Source organism: Carcharodon carcharias, chromosome 12 (genome assembly GCF_017639515.1).
Source record: "Carcharodon carcharias isolate sCarCar2 chromosome 12, sCarCar2.pri, whole genome shotgun sequence".
Lineage (NCBI taxonomy): Eukaryota > Metazoa > Chordata > Chondrichthyes > Lamniformes > Lamnidae > Carcharodon > Carcharodon carcharias.
Window position 1 is genome coordinate 98758193 of NC_054478.1, and position 18845 is coordinate 98777037.

The 18845-nt window shown below is 41.7% G+C and overlaps 1 protein-coding gene across 3 annotated transcripts in view; it reads right to left on the minus strand.

Moving 5' to 3' along the window:
- Nucleotides 1–18845, minus strand: part of hibch (3-hydroxyisobutyryl-CoA hydrolase) — a 187105-nt gene that overhangs the window by 90452 nt on the left and 77808 nt on the right. For all 3 annotated transcript variants that reach the window (XM_041200215.1, XM_041200216.1, XM_041200214.1), the window contains one exon: nucleotides 8443–8521. In XM_041200215.1, the coding sequence (XP_041056149.1) occupies nucleotides 8443–8521 (79 nt within the window). The remainder of the gene's footprint in view (nucleotides 1–8442; nucleotides 8522–18845) is intronic.

Below are 18845 nucleotides of genomic sequence, written 5' to 3' on the forward strand. Positions count from 1 at the left end.
ATGCCTTTTAAACAGCACAATTTAAGAGTTCATTTCTGGGTTGAGTCTAAATACCGAAGCTGTACCTAAATATAGAATATAGATTTTTAACAGAAGCCTGCAGCCTGTGCTGTGATACAGACTGGCTCCCCATATCCTAGGGTGTCTTTTAATGGGGTGGAACAGCATCATTAAACATTTGGCATTATAGACTCCTCTGTTAACAACGGAAGAGAAGCTGAAGTATATTCATGTAGTTGAATTCAACAATCTTGTGGAGCAGTAAAACTATTTAACTAGGTAGAACTTTAGATTATGCTTCATTTTACACATTGGTATTAACTGGTTTAGCAAAGTCCTAGTTGGAACAGCAGCTTTGCCTACTAAAATACAGAAACCCTTCCTCTATGTTATTTGAGACTAAAATTCCAAAGAGCTGCAAGACCCCACACATTATTTCATAATCTTGACTTTTTGACCTTAACACAAGACTCCTCATTTAAAAATGCACATCACTTAAGACATCACATTTTAAATGGGCAGTCACTTATTTCATAAAATAAAAACAAAGTGCTAGAAGTACTCAGCAGGTCTGGCAGCATCGGTGGAGAAAGAAACAGGTAATGTTGAGTCAAACATGGCCTAATCAGAACTGAAGGAGGGTAGAAATGTAATGGGTTCTATGCTGTTGAAAGGAGGAAGGGGGAAGAAGAGCAAGAGGAAAGGTCTAGATTGGTGTGGAGAGGGGGGAAAAGATTAAATGGCAAGGATGTCATGGAACAAACGGCTAAGGGAGTGGTAGTGGTTTAGTAAAGAGACAAAACATTTGTCCAGAGCAAGTGTAAATGCCAGCATCATGAACAGTTGTGAGCGAAAGCAAAAACATGATTCAGACCAGCACATGGCAAAAAAAAATCAAAATGGGGGCAAGAGTTCATGGTCTGAAATTTTTGAGCTCAGTGTTGAGTCCAGAAGGCCGTAATCTGAAGAGAAGTTGCTGTTCCTCGAGCTTGAGTTGGGCTTCCCTGGAACTTTGCAGGAAGTCAAGGATAGAAATGTTAGCGTGAGAGCAAGGTGGTGAATTAAAATGGCAAGCCACTGGAAACTCAGGATCATGCTTGCAGACTAAGTGGAGATGTTCCTCAAAGAAATCAACCAAACTGCATTTGGTCTCCCCAATATAGAGGAGACTGCATTGTGAATATAGCATACTAATTTGAAAAAAGTACACGTAAATCGCTGCTTCACCTGGAAGGAGTGTTTGGGGCCTTGGACGTTGAGGAGCGAGGAGGTAAAAGGACAGGTGTTACTCTTCCTGCAATTGCATGAGAATATGCTGTGGGAAAGGGATGAAGTGTTGAGGCTGATTGAGGAGTGGACCAGGGTGTTGCAGAGGGAACAGTCCCTTCGGATTGCTGACAGGAGAATGGGGGAAGATGTGTTTGGCGGTGGCATCATGCTGGGAGCGATGGAAATGGCAGAGGATAATCCTTTAAATGGGAAGGCTGGTGGGATGGAAATTGAGGACAATGAGATTCCTAGCATGTTTCTGGAAGGGAGAGGAAGGAATGAGAGCAGAAGTGCAGGAAATAGATCAGACATGGCGGAGTGCCCTGTCAACCATGCTGGATGGGAATCCTCGGTTGAAGAAAAAGAAAGACACATCAGAAACACTGTTGTGGAAGGTAGCATTATCGGAAGAGATGCGACAGAGATGGAAAAAACTCCTTATAGGAGGCATGAGGAAGTGTAGACAAGGTAGCTGTGTGACGCGGTGGGATTGTAATGAATTATTTTTTCTTTTTTCTTTCATGGAATGTGAGCATCACTGGCAAGGGCAGAATTTATTGACAGCCCTATTTGTTCTTGAAATGAGTGGCTTGCTGGGCCAGAGGGAAGTTAAGAGTCACATTGTGTTGGGTCTGGAGTCACATGTAGGTCAGACCAGGTAAGGATGGCAGATTTCCTTCCGTAAAGGATATTAGTGAACCAGATGGTTTTTACAACAATCGATGATAGCATTATTGGGATTAGCTTTCAAGTCCTGATTTTTATTAACTGAATTCAAATTCCATCAGCTGCCATGGCAGGAGTTGAACCAGTGTCCCAGATCATTAACCTGGGTTTCTAGATTACTAGTCCAGTGACATTACCACAATGCCACCATCTCCACTGAAAACTGTCTATCCCCAGAAATGCAGACAGAGAAGTTGAGAAAGGGAAGGGAAGTGTCGGGAATGGACGATGTGAAGGTGAGAGATGAAGGTGAGAGAGGTGAAAATTGGAAGCAACGTTGATCACATTTTCCATTTCTGGGCAAGAGCAAGAAACGGCACTGATAAAGTCATCAATGTACCGGAAAAAGAGTTGGAGGAGAGGGCTTGAGTAGGACTGGAACAAGGAAAGTTCCATATATCCCACAGAAAGACTAGGACCCATGTAAGTGCCTATGTATAGAGCTCTTGCTGTTGTTGCAGATCAGCTGAATGTTGAGGGAGTGGAACCCCTTCCTGTTGATGAATCTCAGCGGGCACTCAGTTGGTGCTTTGATGGCTACATTGGTGCAAATTGATAATGTCACGCACCTGGGGAATCCATCCATGGAGGCGGAACCCAAAGCCCTTTTTGCTTGCAAGACACCATCTGTCTCAAATTGAATGTACTGCCCAGTTTTTGCAAAAAGGACATCAGTAGCCTGCAAGATGCAGTGTGCATCCATTTCAGTCACCACCAAGATCTCCAGCTGATCCTTGGAAGGAGCATGAGGCCAAGAAGTTCAAAGCCACAATGACTTTGAAGGCTACTAGCAGGGCAAGGTGAACAGGTCTGTGAGGTGCTAAGTCTTCCTCAATGAAGGTACAAATTTCTGTGATCATCTGGCTGGAGAGCCACAGTCTCTAGTTCTCAGTCATCTCAAGGTAGTTGTGTCTTCAGCACTAGAGCCTATGTTGAGGATGTAGCCTCCATGTCCTTCCTGCCATTTCCTCTGCCCTCCTGATGCCAGGGCTGTGCCCTTCCTGTGGAGGATGTTGCTTCTCATCGTCACTGGGCCAAAAATCTGAGAATCTCACTCCTATTCCCAGCTGCAGCCTTCCTTGAGTTCAGGTGACCTGCCAATTATTCTTGGAAGCCATGCCCCCTACCTCTTTTGCCACCACAATGCCAGCAGGGTGATGATCCCACGTGCTTCCTGAGTGTTTACTGACCACTTTGTCCACAACCCAGTGGCACCTTTGCATAATAATCCCCTCTGCACCGTTCTACCTTTCATGAGGCCTATCTATTTCCCTGGGCTGGTCATTGTTGCATCCCTGCAGTGTATACGCCTCCCATGTGCCTGTTCTACCACACACCCATGTGCAGGCCATGCGCTTCCATCAAAATCTGAACATGGTGGTTTTCTTTGAAATTGTGCCATGGATTCGTTTATGTCCACGTGAGGGGACAAGCGAGGCCTCAGTTTAACTTCTCATTGAAAAATGTTACCTTTGACAGGGCAGCATTCGCTCATTCAGCCTTGATTTTTGTAGTCAGGTCTTGGGGTGGGGCTTGAACCCACAGCTTTCTGACTCAGAGGCAAAAGTACTATCAACTGAGCCAGGGCTGACACAATAAGTATAACTGCAAACATATGATACCCGAGATGACGACATACAGAAGATTCACCTCCAATTTCTGGTTCTATACGTCAAACTTTATCTGCCTGGGTACAACACTGAAAAATAGAAAGATTACTAAAGATAGGTAGAGTTAAGAAAAACACACAAACCATCAGTGATGAGAAGTGAAGTACTAACATTTGTCTTGCCAGTGTCAATGTATTTGCTGAAATCACTGGAGAGACAATGACTAATGACTCAACATCTGAATCTCAGCCTGTGATGCAAAATGTTGACACCAGGCGCAAAACAGGATTTATATCAAAGAGGTGGAAATATGGAATAAAGTATATCAAAATAGGACATATTAGACTGGAGTCAGTGAGTATTCTCAGCCGCAGTGCATGTTATATGGTGAAGGCTGCCATTTAACAGCCTAAATTCATTTTTTCTGCACAGCACTTGGAAACAAAACATGAATAACACCAATTTTTTTCAAGTAGACACGTGTGCAGCTAACAGCGAGCAATACAGTTTGTGCTCTATTGCTGCTGATTGTAACACTGAGACCCTTGAACATCATACTTAGTGAGTTTTTTATTGTATCTGCAGTACATTTATGTAGGTGCAGTGGAGGAGGACATTTTGTTTCGTCATTCATTGCCTACCAGAATATCAAAGGAGATTTTTCAGTTGCTCAACAGTTTAATGATTCAGCATGACATGTCTGGTCATAATGTATTGCTATCTGCCCCGCTGGAGCAAAATCAATGACTGCAAGGCATGGTGGAACAGTGATGCACATTTGAATGCACTGCATTATAAGTAGATAAACAAACACTTTTGTCTACTGCATTCATTGCTCCCAATGCGATTTCCTCTACATTGGAGAGACCAAATGCAGACTGGGTGACCGCTTTGCAGAACACCTTTGGTCTGTCCGCAAGCATTACCCTGACCTCCCTGTCGCTTACCATTTCAACACTCCACCCTGCTCTCACGCCCACATGTCTGTCCTTGGCTTGCTGCATTGTTCCAGTGAAGCTCAACGCAAACTGGAGGAACAGCACCTCATCTTCCGACTAGGCACTTTACAGCCTTCCGGACTGAATATCGAGTTCAACAATTGTAGATCATGAACTCTCTCCTCCATCCCCACCCCCTTTCCGATTTCCCCCCACTTTTTTTCCAATAATTTATATAGATTTTTCTTTTCCCACCTACTTCCATTATTTTAAATGTATTTCCATCCATTGTTTTATCTCTACCTTTTAGCCTTTTTTGATTCCTTCACCCAACCCTCACTAGGGCTATCTGCACCTTGCTTGTCCTGCTTTCTACCCTTAATTAGCACATTCCTCAGATAATATCACCACCTTCAACACCTCTTTGTCCTTTGTCTGTGACATCTTTTGGTTATCTCCATCTATCACTGGCCCTCCATCCAGCTCTATTGTCCCACCCCCCCCTTAAACCAGCTTATATTTCACCTCTCTTCTATTTTTACTTTGTTCAGTTGAAGGGTCATTCAGACTCGAAACGTTAACCGTGCACCTCTCCATAGATGCTGCCAGACCTGCTGAGTTTTTCCAGGTATTTTTGTTTTTGTAAAACAAAAACAGAATTACCTGGAAAAACTCAGGTCTGGCAGCATCAGCGGAGAAGAAAAGAGTTGACGTTTCGAGTCCTCATGACTCTTCGACTTTGTTTTTGTTTTGGATTTCCAGCATCCGTAGTTTTTTGCTTTTAACTTCCAAAAGCATGTCCATCAACTTGAAGGAGAATTCCAGTTTTTTTTAATCATTGACTCAATTTTGTCTTGAACATTGAAGATGGTTGTTCTGAGCCCTTGAAGGCCAGTGAACATATCTGACAAGTAGCCCAGCCGTCAGAGCAAGGCCATACCATAGTCAGTGAGAGAGTGGGAATGGCAGACAAGACTATGAGGATAGTAAACTTTACAAAAGTCCAAAATTCTCCACTCTGCCTAGGAAATGGGGAGCAAGCACACTAATTAATTGCTCCACACGGAGGTTCAATGGCTGTCAATGGCTTTGAATTTCACTCCGAGATCAAGTTATACTTTACAGGCTAGCCATTCCCACTCTCTCACTGACTATGGCATGGCCTTGCTCTCACGGCTGGGCTACTTGTCAGATATATTCACTGGCCTTCAAGGGCTCAGAGCAACCATCTTCAATGTTCAAGACAAAATTGAGTCAATGATAAAAAAACTGGAATTCTGGGTATGCTTTGTGAAGGAAAACAACAATGAAATTTTCCCAAATGTGCATCAATTCCTGATAACGAATGAACTATGGTTGCAGGACAGTGTTAAAAGGAGACATCAAGCAACATCTCACTGAACTGATGAGGCAATTATGTGAGAACTTTCCCTCAATGGGAAATACTAAGAGCTGGGTCTGCTACCCTTTTGTAAATTTTTCTGCAGTACCTATACAGAAAGACTTGTCAATAAAAGAACAAAGGAACATTCTGGAAGTCTCAACAGATGGGGCCCTCAAGATTGAGTTCCAACAAAAGTAACTGGGAGTGTTTTTAGTCCAAATGCGAACAGAGTTCCCTGAATTGTCAGTCTGGCCCATCAAGGTTTCGATAAAGTTTGTTGGAAGTTACCTTTGTGAAAGTGTATTTTCACTCAGTGGAATGATACCAAAGTGTTGTCAGTGTCTTTGCGCAGAAAACATCTCAAACTATCACCAAACACTCCTAACATCATGCACCCATGCTCTAACAAGCAACCTCATCCATCAAATTAATGCTGAATAGCACTACTAGAGCATTGTTTAAGTTGTATATGTGTATTAGAATATGTAAAGTTTACACAATCTTTGGGCACCTAAAGGGTTAAAATATTAAACCTGTATGCTGAAATTGGATACACAATAAATTAAGTTGGGAAGCCCTGACCTATGAGGTTAATGGTATTATATAATATTTGGAATTCAAATGCCAAATGAAAGATTCCCAGTTACAAGTAGCTTTCTAGTTGAAGCACCAAAGACTGCCAAGCTTGTATTAGGAGAAACAACGTTGTAAAACAAAAGCATTAAGCTGTATATGCTAAAACTTTTGATTTCATATTTTGAGGAAAACTCTCCAGCAAGTTCAAACCAGGACAGCCAATGTTATAAAGTCAAAGAACCATTGAAAACTGTAGTTGAGGAAGGGTCAGAACCAAGAAGAAGCTGACAACTTGATTAAAATGAGTCATGCAGCAAAATCAAATGAGCTTTTGTTAATGCTCGAGTCCATAAATGCAGAGAAATCATACGTATAATGAACCAAAAGCTGCTCGATACCCATTTCCATTCACAACTGGAAAAATTGTCAGACATAAGCATTTATTTATGAGGCTTGTAGAATTCTTCTTTGTTGATAATGATTAAGAGATAGAATTAAATATATTGCATATTGCATTGCAGAAATTTTGGCTTATTTTAATGAGCATAGTTTTTATGAAAGAATGTGAAATAAAATGGGGTGTGCTCAGATTCTAATACTGGATGTTTTAAACTTTAGAGAAAAATATGAAACCACAAAACACAAGTCATCATTCACAGGTTTCTCGAGTGTACCTTACATATGTGATAGTGGTATGCTGTGTGGGTTGTGTGGCATGACTGTTTTGGAGAGGTGGAGCACTTCACTATCACATTTAAATTAGGTTCCCACAGTGCGGTTGGGAGCCTGATTAAATTTAACAGCTGACGGCCTGACTTCCCAGGGCTCAGGAAACTGGCCAGCAACACAGAGGCAAAAGTAACGAGCTCCAGAAAGTTAGCACTTCTAAAATCACTCGTGGGCCAGGAGGAGCAGGAATGCCATTGGCCTCCCTCTCCTGATCACAGCCTATGTTTGCTGTCGCAATTAGCCAACTCCCTTGCGCATCAATTTTCCTCTCAGCATTGCCAGGGTCTCTTCATCCTCACCATTAAATGGTTCTCCCCATCCCACACCAAGCCCCAATCCCTCCCTCCCTTCCTTACCATGGACAGGCTCTCCCAGCCTCCAGCTGCTGCTTTTCCCACTGGAAGATGGCCGGCTGCCAAATCTGGCTGGCTTCCAGACAGAAAAGGAAAGAAGAAAATTATGATATGCTCCTAGGTTAAAACTGACAAGGCCTCCACCTCACCAGATCTTTCCCCCTACCCCATTCTGCACTACCCCCCACCACCCCCTCCCACCCCCAATACCACGCTCACTCACACCTTCTCACTAAGTATCAGGGACATTTGTCTCTATAAGTCAAGGATTCCATATGCTCTTATAACAATCTTCTCAACTCATCCTGTGCCCTTCAAACATTTACATAGGTACAACCAAGACTGCAGCTGGTGTGTTATACAAAGGATCTATCCAGTGTCGATAGACCATGTATGGTGAGCCTATTTGATAATTTAGCTCAAAATTTTGTGACTGATTCACAAGGGTGCAGTCATGAGGAATCACAGGCAAATCACAATGTTGAGCAACTGACATCCAGAGGAAACGTTCCACCCTAGGTGAAGCTACCCTAAATGCCCATGTATTTAGAGGTTTATATAGCAATGTCCCTTCTACCAATTTCTCATAGTACTCCTCACTGTACCCATGAACAAAACACAAGAGTTCAACTAGCACTTTACAGAACAGGCTTATCCTGGATGAATAAATACAACACATTTACAAAAGAATACACCTGCATGAACTATAAGTGACAAATAAACACTTCTGAAGTTTTCAAATTTCATTCAATTTGGTAAAATGTACATAAAAAATTATATAAAAATATCAAAATACATGTATGAACATTCAGAAAGCTTTAACATATTAAACTTGGTGAACAGATTCCCAATTTTACCTATTCCTGTTTCTGGCATAGCAAATAGTGTTTTCTCTGTTGCAACCCGGAAATGCCCATGCACTGACAAGCCAACACCCTGGAAAGAAAGTGAAAATAGTAATTAATGGTGACCATAAGTACAATGCAATACCAAACTGCGGCCTTGAATGAAGAATGTTACTGTACTACATCAAACATTTATTTAATCTGCAGTCAACATATTAACTGTTTTTGCAACTTTAACCTTCCCCTCCTGAAGGCAGCAACTACAGCTTTGATACATTTCAAGGAAGGCAATCTAAGAGATCTCCAGCAGGTTGACCAAGTGATCAATTTTTCATTGGAACCTGAAAACTAGGACCACGAGAATCATTCCAGCCAAGCATGATTGCATCATCACTCAGTGTTCAGATCCACACTTCCACAAGCTCAAACAAGTGAGAGCAAAAGTTAGAATTGATGTAAGGAAATTCTTGCAGAGAGTGATCAACCCTTGTAATGGATTGTCATTTAGAGGTCAACTCCCTGCAATCACTTAGATGATGAAACAACTTAATGCGGCATAGAGTTTGGGAGGGGATGGCAGAAGCAGAGGGAGAATCTCTAGAGTCTTTCTGGAACAACAAAATAAGGGCAAGACTTTCCGGCCCCGCCTGCCGCCAGGATCGCCCAACTTTTGGCTAGCCTCCCGCATCCCCCCGGCAGGTCCCGCCACAGTGGGGCTGGAAAATCGCAGCCTAAGGTGAGCCCAAGTGTCCTCCTTATACACAAGTATCCTGTAGAGCTGTGAACCCTGTTTCATCCTTCTACTTCTTTGTGCAAGGACATGAAGACCAAAACCAATGCCCACAACTTCACACAGAGATAAAAGCAAAGAACTGCGGATGCTGGAAATAAATTTCACGACAGCTGAAAGCTAATGACTAAAGAAGTACCTTATATCAGAGATAAAAACAAAAAAACTGCGGATGCTGGAAATCCAAAACAAAAACAGAATTACCTGGAAAAACTCAGCAGGTCTGGCAGCATCGGCGGAGAAGAAAAGAGTTGACGTTTCGAGTCCTTTGTACCTTATATCCTCAGAACATATCAAAGAACTTTGCAAATGGTGATATACTTTTGAAGTGGAATCACATTTGTTGTCTGGACAAAGACAGCAGCCAATTTGCATACATCAAGGTTCCACAAACAACAAATGAATAAACGACCAGTTAATCTGATTGCAGTCATGTTAATTAAGGGATGAATATCAATGAAAACACAGGCAGAACACTGCTCTTCTTTGAATGATGCTGTGACACCTTTTACTTTGGTAACATCTCAACACCTCTAACAATGCAACACCCCCTCAGTAACACATATTTGCATCACAATTTGACTTGGCTCTGATGTAGATTCAGACGTTTACAGCACAGAAGGAGGCCATTTGACCTATCATGTCTGCGCCGGTCAGCAAAGATCTGACCACACTAATCCCATTTTCCAGCACTTGGCCCATAGCCCTGTAGGCTATGGCAACATAAGTGAATATCTAAATACTTATTAAATGTTAAGAGAGTTTCTGACTCAACCACCCTTTCAGGCAATGAGTTCCAGACTCCCATCACCCTCTGGGTGAAAGAATTTCTCCTCAACTCTCCTCTTAGCCTTCTACCTCTTACCTTAAATCTATGCCCCCTAGTTATTGACCCCTCTACTAATGGAAAAAGTGCCTTCCTATCCACCCTATCTACGCCCCTCATAATCTTATACACCTCTAACAGGTCCCCTCTCAACCTTAACAAAAACAGAATTACCTGGAAAAACTCAGCAGGTCTGGCAGCATCGGCGGAGAAGAAAAGAGTTGACGTTTCGAGTCCTCATGACCCTTCGACAGAACTCTCTCAACCTTTGCGGCTCCAAGGAAAACAACCCCAGCCTAACCAATCTTTCCTCATAGCACAGACCCTCCAGCTCAGGCAGCACCCTGGTAAATCTCCTCTGCACCCTCTCCAGTGCAATCACATCCTTCCTATAATGTGATGACCAGAACATCATGTAGTACTCCAGGTGTAGCCCAAGCAGCATTTTATACAGTTCCAGCAAAACCTCCAGGCTCTTGCATTCTACGCCTTGGCTAATAAAGGCAAGTATCCTCTTATTTCTTCTTAACCACCTTATATACCTGCCCTGTTACCTTCAGGGATCTGTTGATATGCACACCAGGGTCCCATGGATCTTCAGTACTTTCCAGGGTCCTACCATTCATAGTGTAATCCATTGTCTTATTAGCCCGCCCTAAGTGCATTACCTCACGCTTTTCCAGGTGGAATTCCATTTGCCACTGCTCTGCCCACCTCAACAATCCATTGATTTCTTCCTGCAGTTTACGGCTATCCTCCTCACTATTTACCACCCTGCCAATTTTCGTGTCATCTGTGAACTTCTTGATCATATCCCTACATTTAAGTCCCAATCATATATGCAAACAGCAAAGGCCCCAGCAATAAGCCCTGCAGAACCCCATTGGGAACAGACTTTCAATCACAGAAACATCCTTCTACCATCACCTCTGTTTCCTGCCTCTCTGCTAATTTTGGATCCAACATGCCACTTTGCCTTGGATCCCATGGACCCTTACTTCCTTGACCAGTCTGCCATGAGGGACCTTATCAAAAGTTTTGCTGAAGTCCATGTAGACCACATCAAATGCATTACCCTCATCGACACTCCTGGTTACCTCCTCAAAGATTCGATCAAATTTGTCAAACACAATATTCCCTTAACAAATCCATGCTGACTATCCCTGATTAATCCATGTCTCTCCAAGTACAGATATATTCTGTCCCTCAGAATTCTTTCTGGTAATTTCTCCTTAACCAAGGTTAGACTGACTAGCCTATAATTTCCTGGTCTATTCCTTCCGCCCGTTTTAATAATGGGGCAACATTAGCAGTCCTCCAGTCCTCTGGCACCTTACCAGTGGCCAGAGAAGATTTGAAAATTACTGCCAGGGCCCCTGATATCTCTTCCCTTGCCTCCCTCAACAGCCTGGGATACATCTCACCCGGGCCTGCGGATTTATCCACTTTTAAGGCCGCTAATCCTGCTAGTACCTCCTCTCCCTCTATGTTAATTTCCTCTAGTACTTCACAGTCCTCCACCCTGATGTCTATACCTGCATCGTCCTTTTCCATTGTAAAGACTGGCACAAAGTTGAGGACTGTACCTACGTCTTCCGGGTCCACACACAGATTGCTTCTATGGTCCCTAATTGGCCCTACTCTTTTCTTGGTTATTCTCTTACTCTTTATACATTTAAAAAAAAAACCTTTGTGTTTCCTTTATTCTACCCACCAATGCTTTCTCATGCACTGTCTTAGCTTTTCTAATTTCCCCCTGCACTTTTTATACCCCTCTAGGGACTCTGCCATATTGAACACTCGGTAACTGCCATAAGCTTCTCTTTTTTCTTAATCCTAAACTTTATGTCCCTTGACATCCAGGGTAATCCGGACTTGGTCTCCTCCTTTGCCCTGTACTCTCGCTTTCCTCCTTGAATACCTCCCACTGCTCTGGCACAGTTTTATCTACAAATAGCTGCTTCCAGTTCACTTGGGCCAAATTGTATCTCATCTTAGTAAAATTAGTCTATCCCCAGTTTAGGACTTTTATTCCTGGCCCAACCTTATCCTTTTCCATAACTATCCTAAATCTAATTCAATTATGGTTGCTATCTCCAAAATGCTCCTCTACTGATATGCCTTCCAGCTGCCTTGGCTCATTTCCGAATATTAGGTCCAGAACTGCCTCCTCCCTTGTTGGGCTTTTATGTACTGGCTAAAGTGTGCTCCTGGATGCAACTTAAGAATTTTGCTCCCTCCCTACCTTGCACACTAAAAGTATCCCAGTTAATATTTGGGTAGTTAAAATCTGCAACTATCACTGCCTTATTATTCTTACACTTCTGAAATTTGATTGCATATTTGATCCTCTATCTCTCCCTGACTGTTTCAGGGTGTTTAGTACACACCCAACAGCGTGTTTGCCCCTTTTGTGTTTCTTACTTCTACCCAAATTGCCTCATTTGATGGTCCTTCCAAGATATCATCCCCCCTCACTCCTATAATTGACTCCTTGATCAATATCGCGACCCCCCCCCCCCCCACTCTTCTATCCTCCTCTCTATCTCAGCTAAATACTCTATAACCTGGAATAGCCAGTAATCCTGCCCTTCTTTTAGCCACGTCTCGGTCATAGCTATGATATCATACTCTCACGTACCTATCTGTGCCCTCAGCTCATCTGTCTTATTCCGCAGGTTCCTTGCTTTAAAATAAATTCCATTTAGCCTTGCTAAACTCACTTCTTTCTTATCTAGTTTATGTTTCCTCTGCCTTCCAAACTCACCAGCATTTTAACTTCTAATTCCGTTTCAGCTTCTCGCCCCTCTGAACTATTTTGTGAGATCCCATCCCCCTGTCAATTTAGTTTAAATTAGCCCCCTTGTTTTCTCATGTTTTTAAGCCTGGGAGGAATTTTTTTTACACAGTATGGTCTCATCAAGTTTTATCAGATGCTTTATTTCTTCAATCTGGGGAGATTTATGGTGATTTTTAATGGCATCACTTCCAAATTCAGTGGCAGCTAAGTCAGGACACCTTGCTTAACCCGTCATCCTGACGAACTGAGGTGACATAGTTGACATATCCATAGTTTTTCCAACCCAGCAGCAATTCCAGCAGTGGTGAGACTCAGCTGTTGAGTGCTGGTAGAGCAGCCATGTCTCACAACTGACTGAATTTCTGGTCCACTGAGGAGATTGTTAAGCAGCAGAAGCATGAAACAAAATGTACAGCTGCAAAACTACAACACTCAGTTGCCCTATCGACATGCAAACAGAGCAAAATCGCACAGCTGATGGAAATGTCAGCCAATTGTATCAGTTTACCAGGTGGAAGGGATTCCATTATCCCAATAAATCAGCAGTCAGCTTACAGGAAATTGAGAGGGGAAGGACAAAACTAGTTCCCAGTGGGTGTTCCTGCTTGCTTTTATCCCATCAAATGTTTTCTGATGCAGACGGTTGGCAACCACATTTGATCTTGGAGAAACTGATGTGACTTAATAAAATAGGTGACATCACTACAAAAAATAGTGGACGATGGCAGTAGTTTGTGATCAGGCGAAGTGACGGCGCTTGTCAATTACCTTAAAGAAAACTGTGTTGAAAGATCTAGCCATCTCTGTAGTGAGAGCTTTACATCCGCCGACATGGAACTGATTGTAATGTTATTTAATGGAGATTCACAGCATCGAGTTGCCATGATGTCATAATGCCACCCAAACAACCAATCACATTAAAGAATTTCTACAGAAAGCCAACCAGAAAATGTAAAGCTATATTAACCGATCTTTTTTTAAAAAAGCTTTCAGAGTGCAAAATAAAGGACATTAAGGTAGAAAATGAAATATCAAAACTTATAAAAAATCTTTTTAATTATTTTAAATGATCTAGTTTAACAGACTAGTAATTAATCATAATGGAGAAATTTAACAACATTCCACTATTCTTTTAGGGAGCAATGATTATTCGGTGATAGTTTTTGCTCAGATTGGCATTAAAAAACAATTACACCTCACTGAGCAAGGCTCAACTATTATTGTGGTTTCTAAGGCTGATATAAGTTCTAATCAGATCAATTGATTTCACTGATTGCCAGCTCTGGACTTGACCATGGTTGACGATAAAAAGGCGGGGGGGGAGGATCCACAGAGCAATGAATAGCAGAAAGTAGCTTGATATTCACATTAATCTGCACTTGTGCTACATTCTGACATTGCAGAAAAATCCAGAGGGCTAATGATAGTGAAAGCTGACAGTTCATTGCAAAAAAAAAACCATTAATCTGGGCCATTATTTCTGCTGTTGATACAATCTGGTTATCAGCTACCTTTAAAAGTAGGGTTGACTTGGTTGGATTTTGTAGAGCTTCATTACATTGCTTTACCTGATAGGAATCCTGAACACAGTTGAGAAAATCAGAACTTACTGAGTGAGTGCTGCACTGTCAGAGATGTCATTAAAACATGGCCCCTTTTTCTCTTTCAGACAAGCACAAAAGATCCCATGGCACTATTGTGAAGAAGGGCAGGGGAGTTATCCCTGGTGTCCTGGCCAATATTAACCCTCAAGCTACATCAGTAAAACAGATTATCTGGTCATTATCAATTTGAGGATTATGGCCTTGCTTTGTGAAAATTGGTTTTCATGTTTTGTACAATGATAACTACACTTGAAAAGCACTTCATTGGTTGTAAAGTGCTTTGGAACTCCAGAGGTCATGAAAGGCACTATATAACAAACCATAACCATAAGACCATAAAACGTAGGAGCAGAAGTTGGCCATTCGGCCCATCAAGTCTGCTCTGCCATTCAATGAGATCATGGGTGATCTGATAATCCTCAACTCCACTTTGCTGCATTTTCCCCATAACCCTTGATTCCCTTATTGATTAAAAAACTGTCTATCTCCGCCTTGAATATACTTAACGACTCAGCTTCTATAGCCCTCTGTGGTGAAGAATTCCACAGATTGACTACCCTCTGAGAGAAGAAATTCCTCCTTATCTCTGTTTTAAATGGGCGACACCTTACTCTGAGATTATGCCCTCTGGTCCAAGACTCTCCCACAAGGGGAAACAACCTCTCAGCATCTACTCTGTCAAGCCCCCCTAAGAATCTTATATGTTCCAATAAGGTCACCTCTCATTCTTCTAAATTCCAATGAGTACAGGCCCAACCTACTCAACCTCTCCTCATAAGAAAATCCCTCTATCCCCTGGATCAACCGCGTGAACCTTCTCTGGACTGTCTCCAATACCAATACATCTCTCCTTAGATAAGGGGACCAAAACTGTTCACAGTATTCTCAGTGTAGTCTAACTAGTGCTTTGTATAGTTTTAGCAAGATTTCCCTTTTTTAATACTCCATTCCCTTTGAAATAAAGGCCAACATTCCATTTGCCTTCCCTATTCCCTGTTGAACTTGTATGTTAGCTTTTTGGAAATCACGCACTAGGACTCCCAAATCCATCTGTGCTGCAGCCTTCTGCAGTCTTTCTCCATTTAAATAATATTCAGGTCCTCTACTCTTCCTGCCAAAGTACATAACCTCACATTTTCCCACATTATATTCTATCTTTTTTGCCCATTCACTTATCTTGTCAATGTCCCTTTGTAGACTCCTTGTGTCATCCTCACCACTTGCCTTCCCACCTATTTTTGTATCATCTGCAAATTTGGCGATAGTACATTCACTTCCCTTACCTAAATCATTTATATTGTAAGTAATTGAGGCCCCAGCAATCATCCCTGGGGCACTCCATGAGTTACTGGTTGCCATCCTGAAAATGGCAACTCTATCTTCTATTAATTGGGCAAAATCCCAACTCTCTGTCTTCTATTAGTTAGCCAAACCTCCATTCATGCTGATATACTACCCCCGACACCATGGGTGCTTATCTGATTAAGTAGCCTTACTTGCAGTACTCTATTAAAGACCTTTTGGAAATCCAAATATATTACATCTATTGGTTGCCCTTTATCTATTCTGCTAGTTACCTCCTCAAAGAATTCTAATAAATTTGTGAGGCATGACTTCCCCTTCATGAAGCCATGCTGACTCTGCTTGATTAGATTATGTAATTCTGAATGCTCTGCTATTACATCCTTTATAATAGACTCTAACATTTTCCCAATGACAGATGTTAAGCTAACTGGCCTATAGTTACCTGTTTCTTGTCTCCCCCACTTTTTGATTAAGGGTGTTACATTGGCAGTTTTCCACTCCTCTTGGACTGTTCCAGAATCTAAGGATTCTTGGAAGATTACTACCAGTACATCCACTTTCTCTGTCGCTACTTCCTTTAATATCCTAGGATGCAACCCATCAGGCCCAGGGAACTTATCGGCCTTTGGCCTGATTACTTTCCCTAGCACTTTTTCTCTAGTTATAGTTATTGTATTTATTTCCTCCCCCTCTTTTGCGCCTTGATTATTTAGCATTGGAATGCCATTAGCATGTTTGTTCTTTCTTTAAATTACTAAAACTGGAACACCTTGCACCACCCCCACCCCAGTTTGCTCCTGTGAATATATGGGTCTGCTGGGTGGCAGTTCCACAAACATAGGAGATCTCCACTACCTCACCCAGGGGTTACTTTTCACTTGTAAGCCTAGGTCGTGATTACAAGTCATTCACTCAGTGGATTATGATGGAGGGAGGTGAATAGAGGTAGGAAAGAATGAAGGAGGCAAGAAAAAGGAAGGGAAGCAACATGAAAACTTAGCCTGATTCTGCAATATGGATCACAGGATAATAACCTCCCCAATTCTTCCAGAGTCCAGTTAAAGTTTTTTGCAACCCATTGAAGTACCTCCACTACCCTAACTGTGCAAATTAAGGATTAAATCTGGTCCATCAAATTCATTACCTCACCAGGCAATGTATTTGCCCACTGGTAACTGTAGCAAAAACACTTTGAAATGACCTTTCATTATTTTGAAAAATAAATATTCATAAATGGTCATGTGGGAATCTAAGAATGGAATAGGACAAAATGCCAACTGATCATAAATTCCACAGTTATAGTAATAATTCAGATGCAAAAGCCAAGGAAGCCTGATGTTGCTGGAAAAAAACAAGCTAAGAAATTGTGCAATTTTGTAGAACTCAACTCATAATCCTCAAATCAACTAAAATGTTGCATTCATAATATAAACACAGTCTATAGATGTGTTTAATCCAACAACAATAGCCAGAAGACAGCAAAGATAAATCACAAGGAAATGGCAGAAACATTTTTTCTGCTGCTCACTCCTAAATATCCTCCTCCTTTCCAAATAAGCACATTTAGCTTATGAGTTCACATGAATTTCAAGTTGGGCTACTAGTCATTACTTCTGAAAGTTTGACAGATTGCTTAAGAGCAATTATAACATGCTCAGGTCTGCATATCAAGAAGTGCAAATGAATTACTTTTAAGCATTTAGATTGTTAGAAGACAAATGTTGTGAAAACAAAACCATTTCTTTGTTTGATCACAGATTATGGTTTAATGGTATTCTGTAGACGGCAGATTATATTTGGTGTATATTTTGTATAGCTGGGGAAACAGTTATAGTTCAATGTCGAGGTTAACAATCCATTCAACGGCTTCAGTTGATGCAGTGTGAATGGGTGAGATGTCACCAGAAATGGATCTCTTAGGGTGGGAGTTCAGTATGTGGTCTGACTTGAATGGTCAGTCACAATTTGAGCTGTTCCTCATATTCCACTTGCGGAGCAAGTGGTCACTTCTTCCCTGTCCCGTCCTCAAGTGGTTGACATTAGAACTGTTTCTGACCAGCAAAGCAAAACATCAATCTATTGTGCCAAATGTGCACTGTTGGCTCTTCATGCAACATGATACATGCTTTGTGCACTTAGTTGCATTCAGGATTGGCCATTTGAGTCAATTACCAGATTGCAACTGGTGATGTTCGCAGTAAACCAGGAGGTGCACCTTCGAGAGTTGGGGCTGTTATCAGTTTGTATGGCGTAGAGCGTATTCCAAAAGGGGCTACGGAATAGCAACCTTCAGGTGGTCCTCCTGTTAAAGCAAGTTTTCTAAACTGGAACTAATGCTGTCAATAAGGTTACCAATTCCCAGCCACTGGGCTCCCAGTCCAAGCAGTAAAAGCCTAATGGAAAAATCAATTACATTTGGTACCATGCAGCAAGTGAGCATTACACTGGACAACTGCAAAGCAGGCATTGCAGAAATATTCCTGTAGAGCTTAAGCAGTAATATTGCTGGTAACAGAAGTAAAGCAAACCACCCATTCCAGTACAATGATTGATCACAGTGACTTTTACTGTAGGAAGGGAAAGGAAACCAGTGTGTAACAAGCAAACATCATGGTGGTTCAACTCAGAAAGATTAAAGCCAACAGCAGCTGACACTTTAATTTCAACAGCAAAGTCCAACATGAATAAGAGAGCAAACTGCAATTTTCCTGAAGCTGTTTTTAAAATCAATTGAAATGTAGTATGGACTCTAATTGTTTCTGCTGTCAAGTTTAATATATCCGCTGTCCAGATTGGCATAAAAAGAGAAGCTGCAGAAAAGTGCAAGGACGTAGGCAAATTAGAAATTGCTGGTCACTGAAAAGGTATAATTCTTTTTATAAGTATTTATAGAACACGTTATAGGATTCAACATAAAAGCGACTGTATAACATTAATTTTTGTTGCATTGTGAAGCCATAAAGCTTATTGCAAATCACGTCAAGTCTTTTTAAAGCTTCAAGACCATTTCATATCATTAATATTAATGAAGAGCGCTCGCTAACTATATCCTGCACAATCCTGAATGCAAATAAGTGCATGTATGCACAG